Source organism: Rhamphochromis longiceps, linkage group LG8 (assembly GCF_057381845.1).
Source record: "Rhamphochromis longiceps isolate RC_006_pf linkage group LG8, R_longiceps_female_GT1.1, whole genome shotgun sequence".
In the NCBI taxonomy this organism is placed as follows: Eukaryota; Metazoa; Chordata; class Actinopteri; order Cichliformes; family Cichlidae; genus Rhamphochromis; species Rhamphochromis longiceps.
The window spans coordinates 34,593,824-34,615,734 of NC_140564.1; the positions used below are offsets into that span (position 1 = coordinate 34,593,824).

Sequence of the window (21,911 nt, forward strand, 5' to 3'; positions counted from 1 at the left end):
TACGACTTGCAGTTCTTTTGTTATTTTTCTTTTAACTTAATTTCCATTTGGGACTAATACAGGTTCTCTGATTTTGATTGCTGGAAACCCAAACAAAACACACAAAAGGCTCTAATGTCAGCGTCCTGTTAATGCTGGTGGCGTCAGTCAGACAGCAGAGCCGGCAGTGCATGGGCAGGAATGCATTTCTTACTTGGAAATGGGATGGGCGAAACGGCAGTGTCTTCGATCTACTGTTGCTGTGTGATTTTTATTACTATTAATGAAGGCTACTTGCCACCAAGCTAACATTGTTAGTTGGCGTTAGCTGAGGTTAGTTCATAGACTGTAGACTGTTAGGCCGTTTCTCAATCAATAAAGTACGTAGTCGCGTTTTCACTCGTCCGGACTTCGTAAGTTCACACGGGAGTCCGGTGTCGAGAACGCAGCGCGTGATGACATCACATTTTTTACTGTCATCCCTTCTAAATTTAACTGTGATTAATATTTGCAATAGAAATTACACATAACATGGTGTTTCCGGTTGAGTGAACGCTGGCACGCCTGGCTGCCGCTGCTCACTGGTTATTGTTATATTTTTATTATAATTTTTTTCAGTTGCTGACGACAATTTGAATCAAGTATCTAAGGCGCGACCCTGTTTTGACTTGTTTTCGCAATACTTGCGGGCTTCTATTGCTTGTGCTACAGCTGTCAGCTGGTTGTTCGGTCCCTCCGTTTGTGCTCAGTGCTCGGCCCTGATTAAGATGTGGATCCACAGGGTGTTGGTGTGGCTCACCTGGGTTTTTTTTATCCATCGTTCATCACCCGGCGACAGCTCTTCTCCAGTACTCTGCTACGGATCTTTTGCGGCTCTGTTTCTGCCTGGCTGTCTCTCTACCTGTGGCTCTATACTTCTACCTGGACATCGCCTTCCAGCCATTATGGACAATAATAAAATCCCTCTTTCCAGAGATTTTACCTCCTGCCTGGAAAGTTTTGGGCTTCTACAGTACATAACATTTCCTACCCACTCTAAAGGTCATATCCTGGATTTGGTCTGTTGTTCTGGCATTACCCCCGCCCATTGTAAAGCCACATTGTTTCCCCAGTCTGATCATATGTTTATTTCTTTTGATGCAAACATAACCGCTTCCAAAACCTGTATCTCTCGTAATATCACTGTTTTTTCATCTGCCGTCCATGACCTTCCATCTATCCACTGCTCCTCAACCCCTCATGAACTCGTTTGTCATTATAATGTCAACCTTCATAACCTTCTTAACATATTTGCTCCCCTTAAATATCGAACTGTCTCATTTTCCCGTTCAGCTCCGTGGTTTACCTCCGACCTGCGTCACCTTAAAGCTTAAAGGACTCCAACTCGACGTCTATTCAAGAAAACCGGACTTACTGTACATAAAGAAATGCACAATGATCATGTTTGTTCTATAAGGACTGCATTGCCTCAGCCAAATCTGCTTACTACTCTGGTTTAATTAGTTCTAATGAAGGTAACTCCAGGTCCCTCTATTCATTGTTCAGTAAAATTACAAAACCTCCAGACACATTCCCCTCCCACATGTATTCTGTTGATTTTTGCAACTCTCTTATCTCTTTTTTCACTTGTAAAATCTCAGATATCCACCATCAACTTAACCCAATGTGTTAGTTAAAGCCTGTCTTCCCTTGTTAGCTCCTCTCATAACCAATATTATTCATTCCTCCCTGAACACTGGGATTGTTCCTGAAGCACTGAAAAAGGCTTCTGTTATCCCAACTCTCAAAAGCCTGGTGCAGACCCCAATAACTTTGATAATCTTCGCCCTATATCAAATCTCCCCTTCATTCCAAAAATTCTTGAAAAAGTTGTCGCCGCCCAGCTTCATTCACATCTCAATGACCATAATCTCTATGAACAATTTCAATCTGGTTTCCGCCCCAATCACAGCACAGAAACTGCTCTGCTAAGGATTACCAATGACCTTCTGATGGGAGTGGATTCTGGTCTCCTATCCATCCTCATCTTTCTTTATCTTAGTGCGCCGTTTGATACCATTTCTCACAATATTCTCCTGAACCGGTGAGCTTCCATTGGCATTAGTCATACCCCCCTTGCCTGGTTCACCTCCTATCTCTCAGACCGCACTCAGTTTATCCAACTTAAATCCCATTCTTCAACTCTCTGTCCTGTTTCTGCTGGTGTGCCCCAGGGTTCAGTATTAGGGCCTCTTTTATTCATTACTTACATGCTCCCTCTTGGTCATATATTCTGACAATATAATATAAATTTTCAGTGTTATGCCGATGACACCCAGCTCTACCTTTCTTCTAAACCCAATTCATCCCTCCCACCTACCTCCCTCTCAAACTGTCTTATTGAGATTAGATCCTGGTTCTCCTCCAATTCTCAAAGTAATAAAACAGAAGTTTTACTTGTTGGTTCACCATCTATCTTAACCAAATCCCACAGCTTTTCCATTAACATTGAAAATTCTCCCACCCTTCCCTCCCCTCAGGTTAAGAGTTTGGGTGTCATACTTGATAATACTCTTTCATTCCAGTCTCACATTAATTACATAACCCGGTCTGCTTGCTTCCACTTCCGTAATATTAACCGACTCCACCCCTTCCTTCTTCCCCATGCTGCTGCCATCCTTGTCCATAGTCTTATTACGTCCCCTATTGATTACTGCAATTCCCTCCTATTTGGTCTCCCTAAAAAGTTCCTTCATAAACTCCAACTTCTCCAAAACTCTGCAGCTCGGGTCATAACTCTACTCCGTCAAGAGCTCATATTAGCTGTTCTTCAGCAGCTTCACTGGTTGCCCGTAGAAGCCAGGATAAATTTTAAAAGCCTCTCCACGTATTAACAAGCTGTTGCATTAACAACCTGATCGCTGCAAATAATCATGTGCAGTTCCACATGATTATTTGCAGACAAAAAGAAAGCATTACTGATACAGAGTAGTTTTCTACACGAGATCACTGCAAGAAGTGCAGCCTTACCTAATGTCCACCTACTGTTACTCATTTATAGTAAGATTTAAACATCTAGCTGGTGTTGGTGTGGAGAGTAACCTTCAATAATAGTAATAAATCACACAGCAATAGTACATTCATGTAGGTGCACAAAGTAATAAGTAATAAGTGATAATATATTAAGTAATCCAAAGCATTGGGAATAAATTACTCCTATTAAGTAACTTAATGGAATACGTTACAAACTACATTTTGCGGCATGTAATCTGTAATCTGTCGTGGAATACATTTTAAAAGTAACCTTCCCAACACTGCCTACAAGGTCATTCCCATTCAATTGACACCATTCTATGTTACCACCTGTGAGCCAGTTGTAACACAGACGTAGACACAGTTATAACACGCACATAAACACAGACACACACAGTTATATACACATGGTAAAACACACATACAAACTATAAGAGACACATATGGAAACACACACACACTATAAAACACACACTGTAACACATACAGTGTATCTCACACAGCAAGCACAACACACAGTGTAACATATAGATCTATACATGGTAACATAGTAACATACACTGTAACACACACAGGTGTCTGCTGTCATTTATGGTTGTAGCTGGAGGTGGGACTTAAGCTTAATGATGTCATTGACTGAAAACATGAGAGGGATGTAGAATCCCCATGGCAACTCCTTGTCACCATGGTTACACCCCACATCCAGCAGTAGAAAAACAAACGCAGAAGGATTGCCCATTGTGTGCGTCTCATCTGGAACTGTGCAGCCAATCAGTGCTGTTTTGTCCCAGAGGAGGAAATGACTTCAGAGCAGCCTTATCACCTGAAAACAGACACAGAAACTAAAGCAGACATGTTTACAGCAGCTTCAAATGAAAATCCAAACCTAGTGTTAGTGTGTGACAGTACAACACAAACGTGGCTGCAGACAAACTAAAATCAATAAGATTGTATCTTTGACTGTCAAACTTTTCTCCTCTCTAGAGTTCAGAGTTGGACTCTAAGTTCCTGTTGTTGTTTGTCGTTAACATTTTTATTTCCTCACAGCTCAGACTGAAGAAGCATCAGATTTACAGTGCCAACAAGCCAAACGCCTTTAAACTTGCTTATATAACTTATATAATATAAACTTTGCGATAACATCTTATTTCATAGTGTAATCTGGACCTGCTTTATCCAGATTGCCTGCTAATTACTATATTTAACTATACTTGTAATAAATGTAGCCTGTTTGCAGCTCTGGAGACCAGGATTGCTGAATTGGAGACCCTGACATTGAAAAGTCATAGCTAGCCAGGCCTCTATGGCCAGTGCATCTGAAGTACTGTAGCCCCCCACTGCATGACACGTTTAGCCACATTGCTGGCTGTCTGAGTGGTGTCCAAAAAACAATGTTGTCATGGTCACTGTGTCTGCCCAGCCGGCCCCGTAAGTCTACATATGTCTCTCTCATCACTGCGGGCTTTGGTCCACGCACCTGTCTCCGATTACTCTGCTGTTGTGTTCCTGTGCCATTTAAGGCCGGGGCTCAGATTCTCTTGTCGCTGGATGATTGTGCTAAAATGGCCTGTATTTATATAGCGCTTTACTAGTCCCTAAGGACCCCAAAGCGCTTTACATATCCAGTCATCCACACACACAGGTGATGGCAGCTACATTGTAGCCACAGCCACCCTGGGGCGCACTGACAGAGGCGAGGCTGCCGGACACTGGCGCCACCGGGCCCTCTGACCACCACCAGTAGGCAACGGGTGAAGTGTCTTGCCCAAGGACACAACAACCGAGACTGTCCGAGCCGGGGTTCGAACCGGCAACCTTCCGATTACAAGGCGACCTCCCAACTCTTGAGCCACGATCGCACTAACGTGCTAGACACATTAGTGCTAAGATTCTAGCTTTTGTGAAGTCTCTTAAGCATTTTCTCCTTGAGTTTATTTCCTAGTTGTGAGCTTCCCTCTTCTGTGAACAGTTTCCCCGGCCTTGTTACCCAACCTGCCTTTCGGAGCGTGAGCGAGTTAGCGTGTGGAACCCCCCGTTGCAAAAATGTGACTATGCAGAGTTATAAGATGGGCGTCATAGAGACTACTTTAATCCTGAGTGGGCTGGACCAGTGAATCTCCCCTTTATGTGAGTGTAAAGAAGTTACATATTTAACTGTTTTTCTACATGATAAAGAAAAAAGTGGTGCGCCAAAGAAAGAAATCTGTCAGCATGAGTCTTTAAAAAATTTAACTAAATTAAACTAAATAAATGTATAAAATTACAGAAAAGGTTTTGGTAGCTCCTTGCCCCAACTGTCCAGTTTGTTTTTTATTCACAATAGTCAAGTCAAGTTGGCTTTATTGTCACTTCAACCATATACAGTTTAACAGTACACAGTGAGGCGAAACAACGTTCCTCCAGGAACCAAGGTGCTACATGCAACATAAATTTACAACATAAATTAACAGAAAACACTAAACTAGCTAACTAAGAGGCCTAGTTAGCTGGCTAGCAGAGACAAGACAGCCTGACCTAACATAAATTACAACATAAATTAACAAAAAACTATCTAACTATCTAAGGATAAACAGGAAACAGTAAACATTCCTTAGTGTAGCAGCAAAGATTAGGAAGTGCAGAAGTTAGTGCAGAAAGTCCAGTAATAATATTGTGCAAAAGAGCATTTACAGGTTGGTGTGTGCGATGGTTTGGTGGTGTAGGTCAGTGTGTTTGCGCTTGTGTTGATTAGTCAGTCCAGTCTCAATGTTTTGAGGTAGTTGAGTTAAGCTGAGTGATAATGTGTGTGTGTGTGCGTGTGTGTGTGTGTGTGTGTGTGTGTGTTTATCAGTCAGTCCCTTTTTGCTGAGGAGACGGGTGGCTTGTGGAAAAAAGCTGTTGCACAGTCTGGATGTGCGTGCCCGAATGCTTCGGTACCTTTTTCCAGATGGCAGGAGTGTGAAGAGTGTGTGAGAGGGGTGTGTCCGATCAGCCACAATGCTGGTGGCTTTGCGAATGCAGCGTGAGGTGTAGATGTCCTCAACAGAGGGGAGAGAGACCCCGATGATCTTCTCTGCTGTTCCCACTATCTGCTGTAGGGTCTTGCGGTCTGATATGGCACAGTTCCCAAACCAGACAGTGATGCAGCCGCTCAGGATGCTCTCGATAGTTCCTCTATAGAAGGTGGTCAGGATCGGTGGTGGAAGCCGGGCCTTTCTCAGTCTTCTCAGAAAGATAATAAAGGGTTAAAGGGAAACAAGGTCTTATATTGCCACTGTTTGTGGGTCTAGTGCATTAGCAAACGGGTGTCCCCCACGCCCATGTCACAAATGTCCACGTCATGAAGCTAACCCTCCTTCCTAAACAGAAAGGGGATGAAGACAAAAAAACAGGGAGGATTTAAGAGGCCAATTAGTTATTATATGATTTATCAAAGAATAGACACAGATGAAGGGATTATCATTATGTGGTCAAACTAAGATTAATCATTATTTATCCATTTATTTCTGTTATAGGTCCATTTGGTGAGGTAAAATAAAAAAACTAACTTGAACAAAACAATAAAACTAACAATGGGAGAAATACACAACACAAAACCAGCACTACAACCTGCTTTGCCTCTTATCTGTAGTTTATTTTATTTTATTTAATAACTGTACAGTACTCTGTTTATAGTAACCACTGTCCTTAATGTAAATATGTAAGAAAAATCATGTATGTTTCTGTCCTGTGTCCTGTTTGTTGTATATGTGTCTTTCTGGCTGCTGTTACAACCAAATTTCCCCTTGTGGGACAATTAAAGGATTATTCTATTCTATTCTATTCTATTCTATTCTATTCTATTCTATTCTATTCTGAAAAAGGAAGGAAAGGAGAAAAACCACAGTGTACCTTAGAATTAATCTACTGGTGAGCTATTTTTAAAAAGTATAAAAGCAGATGGGGAGAAAATCTTCTATTTGAAGATGAGTTTGAGATCATGGCTTTGAAGAAAGTAATGGTTGTTTCTTTTCTGTCCTGATGGATGCTCAATCATCCAGGTCAGTCAACCCAAACAGTTGATTCTGTTCATCTGGACGTTTTCAGTGGGAGAAATGTTTCATCATCATCAGGTGACTGCAGGTTTCAACCTCATAAACAGGACATTTGCATAATGACTGAAAGTAGCACCACGGAGGGAACAATGGACTGTGAGGTCAGTTCCTTCATCAATTATATGTAAATTGTCAAGACCATTGATCAACAACCACTTGAGGTACTGTTTATAAGGTGGATAATATAAAAAAAAGAAAGAAAGAAAGAAAGAAAGAAAGAAGAGTAAACCTTTAACAGTAAGTAAGAGTTTTATGTCACGATGCAAATGTTCCAATATGATTCTCGGATGAGAGGTGAAACGTCTTCAAGCAACTTAAAGTCCAGACGCTTTTCTTTGCAAGCTCCTTAGACTACGATGACCTGGATGACTGAGAACCTTCACAGACATATTCCAATATGAAAGAACATTTACACATGACTTTTGGCCACATGTCAGTAAAGTTATGTGACATTAGTGATGTTAGCACTTAATGTGGTTCAGGTTCCACTTACTTTTAAACCCTGTACTTAAATATGAACACTCTTCAAAACTTCATTTTATTCTTACAGAGATTTTATGGATAATTAATGCCATGGGGCAATATAGCATGTGCTAGATGTGGGAGGTATGGAAGCCGAGTTATGACTGAAAAAAAAGGTGCCATTATGAGGACCCATAATGCATCGCAAGAAGGACATTGTTATTGTTGTTTTCACTTTTTAAAATGATTATTTTGTGTGTGTTTCTGTTTGTCTTGCCCTGTAATGTGAATCTCAGCCCAGTGAGGCTCAAGTTCCATTTTGACATTCGTTTGCCTCCATCTAGTGGTGACATTTCTGAACTGCATCTTCAGTCACACAAGCAGAAGAGGGCAGAACGTGCCTAATATTTTGGTCATTACCGAGTTTTCGGTTGTTAAAGGAGAATACCCTTTGACCTTTGAGATGCTATAGTCATATTCTCGTCCTCCACAGATGAAGTGGAGAACTGTGTTTTTAATTTCCGGAGGATGATCAATACAACGACATTGGCTCAGGGTTGAGTTCAGCGTAGAGATGGACCGATCCAATATTACGTATCGGTCCGATACTGACCTAAATTACTGGATCGGACCGATACCAGTACAGTTCATCTCTGAATGTTTGTAAAGCATTCCCACATTAAGCTTAACAACTGATATATGGAGCCCCTCCCTCTCCTGTTGCTACTTCAATCATGAAAATGATCAATGATCAGCTGATCGGCTTTTCTGTCACAGTCGTGGATCCGATCTCACGCATACAACACCACTGTGCTGCGCTGTGCAGTTTCTCCACAATGACGTGCATTTTTGGAGATATGTCAACAGATATGACCTCACCTGCACGGCCTCTACAATCACACCTCGCTGCTTAAAACCTGCGCTCTGCTTGTGTTGCTGTTGGTGGTGATGTGTACGGCTGGCAGCGGGAGAGCTGCAGCCATTGAACGTACTGTAACAGCAACCGTGTGATTATTGTAATAATAAACGATGCTGCGAAGCATGAAAATGCCATCGGGTCTGCCGTGGTGGTTCACAGTTATCAATTCTTTTTCTTTTTTTTAAGAAACAAAAAAAATGGGCAGGGATAGCTCAGTAGGTAGAGTGGTGGCCCCATGATCGGAAGGTCAGTGGTTCGAATCCACTGAACGGCTACCTTGAGGTACCCCTGAGCAAGGTACCGTCCCTACACACTGCTCCCCGGGCGCCCAATGGCTGCCCACTGCTTCACTGAGTGAGTGGGTTAAATGCAGAGAGGGATTTCCCCACGGGGACCAATAAAGTACACTTTCTTCTTTTAAAAAGTGCAAGCAAACCAGTAAACAAATTAAAACAAACAAGAAACTATAATACAAAAACTTGAATTAAAACTCTCAACAAAAACAACTGGTGGAAATATAAATAATATGTAAACAACAACCCCCAAAGCGTCTAAGTCACATCACATTACGACGCAACATCTAAACACAAGAGGGGGGAGGGGGAGCAAAGTGTGCCTGCACTGACACAGGAGCGGCGAGTCGAAACCACAGCATTGCAAACAAGAGCAGATCCTTTTAGGGCAGCCGTGAAATTCTAGTCGTGATAACAGGATGTCGTGGTCGACCGTGTTAAGAGTTGCTGACAAGTCCAACAATAAAAGGGCAGCAGGGCTGCCAGAGTCCCGCGTTAAAAGAATATCATTCAATTCAATGTTATTTATATAGCGCCAAATCACAACAAAAGTCACCTCAAGGCGCTTCATAGATACAGAGAAAAGCCCAACAATCATATGACCCCCTATGAGCAGCACTTTGGCGACAGTGGGAAGGAAAAACTCCCTTTTAACAGGAAGAAACCTCCGGCAGAACCAGGCTCAGGGAGGGGCGGGGCCATCTGCTGCGACTGGTTGGGGCGAGAGAAGAAAAACAGGACAAGAATATCATTAAAAACCCTTAAGTGCCGTGTCAGCGCTATGTAGTGATTTAAAACCAGATTGAAATTTTTCAGAGAATTTGTTAAAATCAAGACCACGTTCTCCAAGACGTTAGACAGAAAAGGAAGCTTTGCGATTGGCCTGTAACTGGACAGAACAGTTGTGTCCAGATTGTGTATTTTAAGAAGAGGCTGAACTACAGCTTGTTTAAAGCATGATGGGACGCAGCCTGTGTTCATTCATCTCACCACCTACAACAACACAAGCAGAGCACAGGGTACAATCCGGCGGGATTGTAGATGTCGTGCAGGTGAGATGGACATCGCAGGCCATGCCCCGCCACAATAAAGCATTTTCTAATTAGAAGCTTTGTCCTAATTATTTCCTGGGTTTTAACTATTTAATAATAAAAAAGAAAATATCACAAAAACCACTCAAGGTCATGAAAATTAATTCACATTTAGCAATTCAATGACGCATCCACCTTATTAATTGAAAAGTATCGGTATCGGCGATACTGGCTCGTATTTACTTCCTGTCACATTGATACCAAAACCACTACAGATTAACTTGTGGCAGTTATAGAAATCACCGCTCCTGTTGCTCATGATGATTTCAAAATGTTTCCCATAACAAAGAAATGTCTTGAACAAATATATTACACATAAAAATTTCACCAGTGTTGTAACATGTAAGCATAGTCTGCCTGTGTCTGTTGTCTGGAAATGAACATTTCCAGCCAATATAGGTAACACATCAACATGGCTGAAGAGCGTTTGCAGTTACATGCAGTGTGTATAAGTGTGGCTAATATAACAAACAGCCACTGATGGAGTCGAGCTTGTGAGAGCGAGTGGATTTAAGAAAGTGACTCAGGTGTGTCAATTAGTTTGTCATGTGTTTGAATGAATGTTGAGATGAGTTAAAATTTTTGTGTTTTAAAGCAAAGTTAATATTCATAATTTAATTTCCAAAACTTGCATATGATCTTCAGTTTGTAGCGATCTGCTGACTCTCACACAGCTGCTGGAGCAAATAGAGGTCCGTCCACTGCTGCCACCGGTGTTAACGTCTTGAATGAATGAACCTGCTCAGCACTCCAGAACAGTTTCATGTTTTGCTGGATGTCTGGTTGGTTTCATCTCTTGCATTGTTAGAGATGGGCTGTGGGATTGGAGGTGCTTTTGGCAGGGAATTTGGGCCAAATAAATGGGAAAGTGTTGCAGTAATTTTGGAGACTCTTTTGAAAGAGGAAGGGGTTAGTATTTATAAGGTGACATATGTAGTGTTTCCAAACTGTTAAAATGTGTATTGTTTGCTGATGACACCACTCTGTACTGCTCAGGTAAAAACCTAGAACAGCTTCTGACTGCAGCGGAAAAGGAGTTAAATATATTAAAAAACTGGTTTGATGTAAATAAGTTATCGTTAAATATAAAGAAAACAAAATTGATTATTTTTGGCACTAGACAAATGAAAAATGTCTCTAAAATCAGGGTTAATGGAATTGAAATTGAGAGAGTGAATGAAAATAAATTTCTTGGAGTGATGATTGATGATAAGCTGAGTTGGAAGTCTCATATAAACCACGTGAAAACAAAAATGTCAAAAACCATTGCTATTCTCTATAAAACAAAGCATGTCCTGAACAAAAAATCTTTATACACACTTTATTGTACTCTGTTGCTTCCATATATGACTTACTGTCTGGAGATATGGAGTAATGCATATAAAACGAACACTCTTCATATTTTCAAGTTACAAAAAAGAGCTATAAGAATTATAAACCAATCAAACTATATAGAACCAACTAACATTGTGTTTATTAATCTGAATACCCTGAAATTTTATGATTTAGTTGAATATAAAATGGCACAGATAATGTATAAAGCACAAAATAACTTGCTTTGCCCCAGTACTCAGAAGCTGTTCAAAGTCAGAGAGAGTCAATATGACTTAAGGGAACAGATTTCTTTAAAAAAAACAAGATAAGGACAAATATAAAGCAGAGATGTGTTTCTGTTAGAGGAGGTAACCTGTGGAATAGTTCTGACAGGGATTTAAAAAGGTGGAGTTCATTCTCCTGGTTTAAAAACATGTTTAAAAATATTAGAAAAATATATAAATCAAGAATGAAAAGAGCAAAAATAATAAAACTGAAACTCTTGACTCTTTTGCTTTGATGTAGGTACCTTTCTAAGGGGGAAACTTTTTTTTTTGTTTGTTTGTTTTTGCTTTGTTTTATTCTTTGCTTCGAGCCCTGTGTACAGGAGCTGCATACAAAAAGATCTTTTGTTAAAGGGTTGGCGTAATAAGCAAAAGCTTCAGCCAAGACCTTTTGATTAGCCTTGTCTCGTGCTTTCTTTCTTTGTGGTAGATCTTTGTTCTGTATTCACTGAGATGCTAATCAATAAAATCAAATCAATAAAAGATACAATAAGGCCTTCGCACTTTTAGTGCTCGGGCCCTAACAAGTGCTCAGACTGCGCAGACGAACATGCCTGCGACTCACAAAGTGTTACACCAATAATTACGCCAAATGGTGATGTTGACTCGCAGAATCAGCCTACGGCATCAAACTGTACAAACGTCTGACAAAGTTGTATTTTTACTCAGTTGTATATAGAATTTGCATTCTATTTTTATCCTATTGTATATTTTATTCTACTGTATATAGTATTTTATTTCATTGTATTCTGTACAGTTGTGTACAGTATATTATTTGCATTGTATTCTAATTTTTGCTTCATAACTTTTGCACTGTCCACTTCCTGCTGTGACAAAACCACTTTCCCACGTGTGGGACTAATAAAGGTTATCTTATCTTATTAAGCTGCGGGTCAACAGAAAGCTTCACCCCATGCTCACCCTACCTTTCTGCTCATCAAACAGCAGGTGCGGTGAATCTATACTGGGGCCAATATTGTTCTCCATTTATATGCTGCCTAATTTTTAGAAAATGTAACATTTGTTTTCATTCATATGCCGATGATACTCAGATCTATCTTCAGCTGAAGGGAAACAGTCCTGCCTCACTAGAACCCTTACTTCAGTGTCTCGGTGAAGTTAAATCCTGGATGGCCTCTAACCTCCTTAACTTCAATGAGAACAAAACCGAAGTGCTAATTTTTGGACCAAGCGGCTATCCCAGCACCTCTAATGTTAACCTGCGCAGTCTTGAGCCTTTTGTCAAATCACATGCCAAAAATCTGGGGTTATATTTGACAGCAAGTTCACCTTTGAAAAACAGCTGAGCTCAGTCGTACAGCGGTCCTTCTTCAAACTGAGCCTTTTATCTAAGGTGATCATTTTTATCTTTTAAAAACTTTGAACGAGCGATTCATGCTTTCATTATATCCCAGCTGGACTATTGTAACTCCTTATATGCTGGAGTCAGCCAGACCTGCCTGGCAAGGCTGCAGTTGGTCCAGAATGCTGCAGCTCGTCTTCTGACACGTACTAAAAGATGTGAACACATTTCCCCGGTGCTCGCCTCTCTCCATTGGCTCCCTGTCCGCTTCGGAATTAACTTTAACATTTTTGTTGACCTACAAAGCCCTGAATGGACAGGCTCCCGGGTATTTGTCTGAGCTCTTGCAGACTTATACCCCCTTAGATCTCTTAGATCAAGTGATCTTTTGCTTTTAGCCGTACCAAGGTCGAGGCTGGTTCATAGAGGTGGTCGAGCATTTGCAGTCGCAGCACCTAAGCTGTGGAGTAATTTACCCCTACACATCAGACAGGCTTTCACTGTCAATCTTTTTAAATCTTATCTTAAAACACATTTTTATTTACTGGCTTTTAATACAGCATGAGAGTTATTTGTTAATTCATATTTGGTGTTTGCTTTTAATACTCTAAGTTGTTTTATTATGTATGTTGTATTCTTGTACAGCACTTTGGTCAACGCTCCTGTTGTAATTAAATGTGCTATATAAATATATAAAATTAAATTAAAACAGAAGAAAATGGTATTGAGGTGAAAAAGGAACATTTTGTCCCGGACTTCAGCTACAATGAAAAAGACACAAAGCTGGAGTTATTCTGCGTCTTTACGTTGCAGCTGCCTCTTCTTCTCTCATCCTCCCCCCTCCCTCTAATAGGATATTATGGTCGACAGTATCGAACGCTGCAGTGAGGTCTAGCAGGACAAGCACAGAGATGAGTCCACTGTCAGAGGCCATAAGAAGATCATTTGTAACCTTCACTAAAGCTGTTTCTGTGCTGTGATGAGCTCTGAAACCTGACTGAAACTCTTCAAATAAACCTCTGCAGATGATCTGTTAGCTGTTTGACAACTACTCTTTCAAGGATGTTTGATATGAAAGGAAGGTTGGAGACTGGCCTATAATTAGCTAAGACTGCTGGGTCTAGAGATGCTTTTTGAGTAAAGGTTTAACTACAGCCAGCTTGAAGGCCTGTGGTACATAGCCGATCATTAGAGATGTATCTATACAACTGACTACGTGATCAGTGAATACATTAGGCAGGAGAAACCTGAGAAAGAGGAGCAAGGAGAACCATGGTGGAGGACAGGCCCCTGCACAGTGTGCACCCCCACAGATAGAGAACATGGCTGGACTGAATGACAGCACCGAGGCAGGCTCAGCTGTTTCTATTAATAACAATAATAATAGATTGGATTTATATAGCGCTTTTCAAGGCACCCAAAGCGCTTTACAATGCCACTATTCATTCACTCTCACATTCACACACTGGTGGAGGCAGCTACAGTTGTAGCCACAGCTGCCCTGGGGCAGACTGACAGAAGCGAGGCTGCCATATCGCGCCATCGGCCCCTCTGGCCAACACCAGTAGACAAGTAGGGTAAAGTGTCTTGCCCAGGGACACAACGACCAGGACAGAGAGCCCAGGGATCGAACCAGCGACCTTCCGGTTACAGATGCGATTCCCAACCCCCTGAGCCACGGTCGCCCTTATTCATCACTTTCATGATGAATAAGGGCAAAGCAAGTTTGATTGTTTTAGCTTTGAAAAGAACAAAAACTTTCAGCAGACCTGCAGTTTGCTGCCTCATCATCTCCTCTTCCTCCTGTCTGATAGGTTTCAGAGTTCCTCCTCTTCGTGTTTCACTTCCTGATGATCTCTTTGTTTCTCTTCACTGATCATCACAAAATCAATCAAACAATTAATTGAATCTGATTCTCTCCATGTAAGAAAGATACACATGATTTGGTGTCATGCAGACATTTCAGTAGCAATTTATAATCAATCGTTCAGTTCACAGTGACTAAAAAGAAAATTAGAGTCTGAAGTTTCTGAGGTTCGGGCTTCATAGACACGCTGAGGAGGAAGAGATTTATTTATGATTGAACCGGTTTCTTAGGTCTGCTGAAGGATGCTTTGATTCACACTTTGGGATAATCTGACATTTGACAGAAATCATTTTAAAAACCATCAGACTTGCTTCTGATGCCTCGAGGCTGGACTCCTGTAACACATCGCACGCTCATCTCTCTTACAAGGAGTCTAAAAAGCTGCAGACTGGTACCAAAAAAGAGAGGTCACATGACTGCTGCGATGCGTCGACTCCCGGTGACTACAGAACAAAGCGTGTCTGCTGCGTCCACACATTCCTGACCATCCTGCAGTTAAAGGTCATCTGAAATGGCGCCGTGCCTTCCCCGTGTCTGCACCTCTGGAACAACCGCCCAGCTGGTCTCAGATCAGCTGTAGCTCTTTAAATCCAAGTTCAAATCTTTCTGTGGAGCCTTTGAAACAGCTGATGGTTGGAGGCAGGTCGCGGTCGTGACCTCTGCGGTCTTCAGGGTTAAACAAGCCACGAAAAGAGCTCTGAGTGCTCAGCAACAGGAAGTGATGTCAGAGTATCAGCTGGATCATGGAAGCAATACAGAGATGATCAGATTGTTTTATTGATCAATTTGTCTTTTTTTTTAACTTTGTTTTGGTTCGTCAGATTTTGTTTTCAGGGATCATTAAAATGTGAATTTGAAATATTGATGTAAATGTTGAATGCCTCTGATGTCAGCGTTCCTGGTATGGGCCTCAGAGACCTCTGTTCTTCCAGACGTGCAGACGTTAGCTTCTTCTCTGCCTGCAGAGAGCGCTCAGTGAGAAACATGGAGCCTCGTCTAAAAGGCTCAAACTTCCTGATAAAAAGCAGCTGCTCCATTTGGGCAGGAAGTAAATAAATCAGGAGATAAATGGAAAATAAACAAGGAAGTAAAGCAGGAGCAGTGAAAATATTTCATTAAATGTTTCAAACTCGTTCAGGAGGAGAACCACGGACAGGTGACCTGCACTAACATTACATGCTGAAAGTAATCAGAGTACATCAAAAATGCTCAGTAACTGATCACTTTCTTATCAAACATGTTTGTTAGCCTCAGCGTGCTAACAGTTAGACTCCTCACATCCCAGCGCTGACCCCTTATTGGTCAGATCAGAAACAGACTCCTCCCACTTCTCCATGGTTTCCTGACTTTACTTCATGTGCTGAAGACGTCTACGCAATGCTGTCAACTTATTGGGTATTATTGATCCAAGGATCAAATTATCAGTAAATGGGCTTCAGGTCAGGAGCCAATCAGACGCCTGAATTCAAGTCATTATGATGATGATCCTCTTATATAAATGGGATAATCTGAAGTTTACTGTCAAGTTCAAACTGCACGTCAGGGCTCAGCATGGCTGAAGTCTGCCTGGCAACAGATGAGTGCCGTCAGCGCTGACATTAGCCAATCGCAGTGTTCTAAAAATGAAAAAGCAGTTCAATCAGTTTTCACTTAAAACTCAAAAAGATACATCGATGATTTTACAGGTCAATGAATCCACAGCAGCAGGATGAGGACGCTTTGTTTTAAACCTCACAAAGCTTTTCAAAATAAAGCGCTGAAAGAAGGCTTTAAATAAAGTTTAATCTTGGGGTCAGACAGCAGCTCCACTTCTTTAATATTTAAACCTCATGAAAGTGATGAGCAGTGTGGGGTCATGTGACTCCAGCCTGAGAATGAGACTCAAAACATCCTGTGGACACAAGCTGCTCTCAGGAGGAAGAGGTGGTGGTACAGCTACAGCCAACCCAGGGACGCACAGAAACAGCTTCACGGCCTCTGAGGTCATGTGACAGCAGCGATGTAATCCACATCGCATCTGACAGCACCAGATTTAACTTCCCGTCTGCGCGCACAAGCTTATATAAGCATAAATCTCCCTCAGTGGAAACTATCCACACACACACATGCACACACACTCTGGATCAATAACTTATACAGACCGTGCATCTCACTTCCTGTTAATTGAACAGATTCTGCTCGATCCATTGGCCGCTCTGACTCGCTGACCGTCCTCTCCCCTCGGTTCAGTCAGCTGGACTCTAATCAGACAAAACCAGGAATGTTAATCACGCTTACAGCCATCAGCTCACATCTCATCACGCCAGCCTCCTCCTGTCCCAGAGAGCATGTTCGAGTTTATTGAACCTAACTGAAACCCTCAGAGTTGGTTGAACAACAAGGACACTTTCAGGTGAAAACATCCCAATTTAAAACAATTATTCATTATTTATCTTTCATCTCTTCATATGATGTCAGTTTTTCAGAATAAAGTAAGCGAGAATCAAACTTTACAAATGTTAGACTTTTATTATGAAATGATACACAAAAATAGGAACAGACAAACACTCCCTGCTTACATCACTTCCTGGTACAGACATCATCATTACATTTCACATTACATTACAGCCTTGCTACAGTGCTAGCAGCTAGTTAGCTCACGAGCTAACCAAGTTAAATACAATAAGTCAGAGCCGAGGGCGGGGTTCTGTGGTTAGGGACAATCAGAACTGTGCCCCCACCCCCCGATACAGTCGCTCATACAAAAACTCCAAGCCTCAGGGCTGACAGCACCTGAACGCAGCACAAGCCCTTCAGGAAACACTTCAGGGCCCATCAGTATCGACATCATCATCGTTCACTTTAAACACATTTCCCTCTTACTTCTTGTCACATGGTCCCCGCATGCACACACACGCACACACAGGTAAGAGCACTGGAGTGTTCAGTAAAGGTTTCAGGAGCAAAGAGGAAGTGAAAGGTCACGTGACTCCGCCCATAGCAGAGGGTCAGAGTAAAACAACTAAACGTGACAAGGCTTTCCTGACCTTTGACCGTTTAAAGCTACATCAGTGAGGGGAAAAGCATGGCTAAAATCTGCCCGGTAACAGATGAGCCATAGTTTTGACATTGACCAGTCGGACAAGTTTGCGGCGTCATCAGGCTAACCTTTGAATCTGGTCATGTATGAGGTCATGTGACTTTAGCTCAAGGACTAGCCTATGAAGCTAACATTTTCAGGAACTCAGGATCCCCACAGGGAGACGTGAAGGCACAGCTCTGATTAAAGCTGGTCCAGTCCCTGAAGGGTCCAAGTCACAGGTCAAAGGTCAGATATTACAAGATCTCAGCATTAAAACAAGTTCAGACTCGAGAACGGTTAGTCTAAGCTCACTGACATAACTATAGCGATTCCGAGTCGACACAGTAGCGAACAACTGCAACAAAAAAAATCTCCGATAAGAGAGCGACAAACCAGTCTGAACAGAGACGGACCACAGGGTGTGCCAGCTAAACCAGCAGCAGCTCAGGTGGCCACAGCTCCGCCTCCATAAACCCTGCCATCATCATAATAACTAGCAGTGAGTCACGTGCGTGCCGTCTAAAGTAACGGCTAAAACACTTCCTGAATCTGACCTGTTACAGCACAACACTGATCGTCACGGTCGAGTTCATGAACCGAGGAAACTCAAAGCTGTGTCCTGACGACAGAAGCGATTCAGTTCATATAAAACAACCCAAAAAAGGTGAGCCCCTCAGGAACCCTTACATTAACCATGCTGGTGTTTCAGAGTCCTCCAGAGAAGGATGCTCATGAAGACGTGAAGGTCATCCAAGTCCTGTGAAACCCAAAAGAAGAAGAAGAACATGCAGACCAGAGGAAAAAACGTTTGTAAGGCGCTGATTACGGATCTTTGGGAGCTTCTGAGAAAGCACTGAATCTTAAGCCTGTCAGCTCATCTCGCGGTTCAAAGTCTCCTTTGGATGCTGGTTTAAAGCCCTTTGGAACTCCTGGTTCCTCCTGACTGCCTCTCTGTGCTGCGTATGAAGGAGCCCCGGGTGGTATCCGGCTAGGCGCCGGGATCGTGGGAACCAGGGTGTAAGTTAAAGGTTCAGTTTTTGGGTGCATGGGGTAAAAGAGTATGAGACAGATCCAGAGGTAAACATCTGTCTGAGAACTCCTGTGAGGTAAAGTGAGGAAGTGCGCAGTGAATCCTACAAACATCTGGATCACAGCTGGAGGATAAAGTGTTTCTTTAGTGCTGGAGTGGATCTTGTACATCATAAAAGCCAGTGAGTGTGACCTAAAAATGTGTCTTGTGACAGTCTCACCAGTAGGGGGTGGTCTCTATGTGGCCCCAGCTCTGCCATTCAGGAAAGATTCCTGCTGATGTCCGAGGGCTTCCAAACGGATCAAAGTCCGAATGGATCTCATCTCTCTTGTCTCCGCTGCGGTCGCTCTGGAACGGTACTCCAGCTGGACTCTTAACGGCCGTGCTCCGACTGTTTCGATCGGCCGTTGCCAGCCGATAGTTGTTCCCAAGGTTGTTGTCCCAGAACGTCTGGTCCTGAGTCTGGTACCGGATACAGAACTCCACTTTTCCAGAGGGCTTGAGGAGCTCTGGGAGTGCGATGGAGAATGAGAAGGTGTCGGTGTCGGGGCAACCGTAGACGTTGTTCAGGTACTGACAGCGAACGTCCTGGAAGGAGCACCAAGAGTCAAAGGTGATCCGCACCCAGACAGACTTCTCAAAGCAGATGTTTCGGACCTGGACAGTACCCGAGAGCAGGTGTTCCTGGACTGAACAGGTCTCCAAGCACACCTGCTGGGCTTTGAGACGACTCCTCAAGTCTAGGTAGTCTGCGGCTGGCTGGGTGAAGGCCAGAACCAGGCAAGAACCACAATCTGCTGGATCTGGAAGGAGGAGATGAAGAAAGGTGTCAATAAAGAACATGAAGCTCAGCTGAAATGTTCTGACTTCCCAACTGCTTCAGGGATGCAAAAAGAAGAGCGAAAAACAGGCTGTGAGTAAGCAACCCGGCACAAAGAAGCTTCCAGAACAAATGTATTGATTAATAGATTACTGATTTGTTTGTTGTTAAGTATCAGTGACCTCCTCCGTCACCTTTGATGTCTGCCAGGTGCAGTCCGGAGGCAGCACCCTCGATCTCGGTCAGCAGCTCGCTGAGCGCCTCATCTTCGCACTCGTTGTAGACGTGGACAGTGGCGAGTGCCAAACCCCGCGAGTCCGCAAACACCACGGTCTTCCTCTTCTTCCTCCTTAACAGCCCCAGGCTGCCGCTGCTGCTCTCTGCGCCCGCTGATGGTGCCGTCGCCATCGCGGAGGTAAGGCAGGGTCGCAGCGGTCGGCAATGCGGCAGCAGAGCGACTGAGGATGAGGAGCGCTTGTTGCAGTTCCCGAGGAAGGAGCGCAGAGGAGGTGAGCTGGCCAGGCAGATCCTTACGGCCACGTCGATGGGCATGATGGGAGATGGGCCCCCGGGGCGAGGGTTCAGGACATGGAGGACCCTGAGGAAGACAGAGGGGGCCAGTATTCAGAGTGCAGAAGAAGAAATCTCCATTAATTTGAATAAAGTCACTGAAGATAACGACTCTCTGCAACACCAAACACCTGAACTACGTATGGCCTCTCAGACGAAGTTCAGAGCGCTCGAGATGACGGCCCGTGATCAATCGTGATGAAAAAGTGACCAATCAAATAATTCTTTCCTCGTTAATGAATTAAATGGTCAACATTCTGTGATCTTAATACATTAAAACTGCCTAAAAAGCAGGTACGTCAGGTGTGCTCATACAGGACCAGCACTCATTTCTGAGTCCTGGACTGACCTTTAGACCTGACTGTGGGTTTTCAGAGATTCTCTTTCCTGCCTGTCATTTCTTTTGTTCAAAAACTTGGCTGTGTGAAGACGGCGAAGAGCGCAGGAGGCCCAGGTGTCTTTAGAGGTGATTTTACACAGAAAACACACAAACTGGACGCTATCATAGAACTGCAGGTCCAAGTTCAAATTAAAGAGCTGGTAAAAGTCGAGCCTTAATACAGCGTCTAAAAATCAGTCACATGCAAACGTTTTTTCATGCAGGAAGTGAGAAAAACTCCAGCGTGTGTCTGTGGGCCAGGTTTCAATACAGCAGTGTGATTGGCTGGTTCTGCTGATCAATGTTTGAAACCAATAACCACCAAGTGATTGATTATTGGGCATCTTTACTTAGTTACCTTTAGCTAACAGGTATGTCGGACACACAAACATGAGACTAACACGAGTCAGGTACGTTTGCATGTTTCTGATATCACATGAAGCGGTGCTGACAGAGTAATCTGATTACTGAGTGCATGGTCAACAGTCAAAGCCAGATTATTGATGACTTGATTTGTAATCTGCAGCTCTGTGATGAATATTTCAACACTTCTCCGATTTTAAAGCTGACTGACCCGGCGGTTCTTCTGATCGATGTTTGAAACCAATAACCGACAGAACCATCGCTTATCGATCAGTGCCAGGCTGACCTGCAGCTCGAGTTCACAGACTGATGATGAAGAGGAGGATGAAGGCTGTGGCGCAGTTTAATATTTGAGCAGCTCACCTGGTGCAGTTCATGGAAACCTGTCGCCCGGTTCGGCCCGTCCCGGACAGCCGCGGGGCTTCCCTCCGTGTCCACGTTTTTTTTTTTTTGTTTGTTTGTTTGTTTTTTTTTACTTTTTTTCTTCGTTTATTTTTCCGCCATTTTAAAGTCCGACCACTGCCTGTCCGCGCGCACCGACACGCCCCCTGACAATCCGAGAACGGGGAGAGAGAGAAGCCAATCAGCGCTCGGCACCGTCAGCTGGTCACACTGACAGCCAATCAGAGAAACGCCAAATAGAGCGAGCGAGAGAGTGAAGGAGAGAGCGCGTTTATCGGGACGGAGAAGGTGGGCGGGGCCTGATGCACGCTGAGCTTTGACTGACAGGTGAGTTAAGAGGAAGAAATGCAGGTGTTAGTGAGTGAGAGACGCCACTGATCACTGCCAATCACGCTTCTGTACGTCATCCACCCGCCCCTCTTAAACTGACACATGTACCTGAAACAGAGTTTGCTGTTTTTAAAGTTACCACATAAACAAAGTTATGATTTCGATCTGTCTCATGTGTCTCTGATCCCGTCAATGTCATCAAGGTGGACTGATGAGGACAGAGTCTTCTGCGGTGAAGCTGCACCTGCTGAAAGATGGACGAGACGACCGTCCTACAAACGTCCCCACAGGCTGGTCGAAGCTGCTTTCCTTTTTACTTACAGATTTCAGCTGCAGAGACCTCAGGAAATCGCTGAGTC

At 43.2% G+C, this 21,911-nt stretch overlaps 1 protein-coding gene across 3 annotated transcripts in view; it reads right to left on the reverse strand.

Annotated features, from left to right (window-relative positions):
- Nucleotides 1-21,373, reverse strand: part of LOC146664362 (protein phosphatase 1 regulatory subunit 3C-B-like) — a 34,285-nt gene extending 12,912 nt beyond the window's left edge. Inside the window, exons 1-4 of one of the 3 annotated variants that reach the window (XR_014913103.1) lie at nucleotides 21,184-21,373; nucleotides 19,703-20,106; nucleotides 18,909-19,491; nucleotides 16,739-16,837 (exon numbers count right to left, since the gene is read on the reverse strand). Coding sequence is in view for 2 of the 3 variants with exons in the window: in XM_085417211.1 (XP_085273337.1) it covers nucleotides 18,905-19,491; nucleotides 19,703-20,106; nucleotides 21,184-21,197 (1,005 nt within the window). In the remaining variant the exon portion in view is untranslated. Of the gene's footprint in view, nucleotides 1-4,807; nucleotides 16,838-17,079; nucleotides 19,492-19,702; nucleotides 20,107-21,183 lie in introns of those variants that run through there. The other 2 variants (XM_085417212.1, XM_085417211.1) reach the window with 2 other exon arrangements.
- Nucleotides 21,374-21,911: the final 538 nt, after the last annotated feature.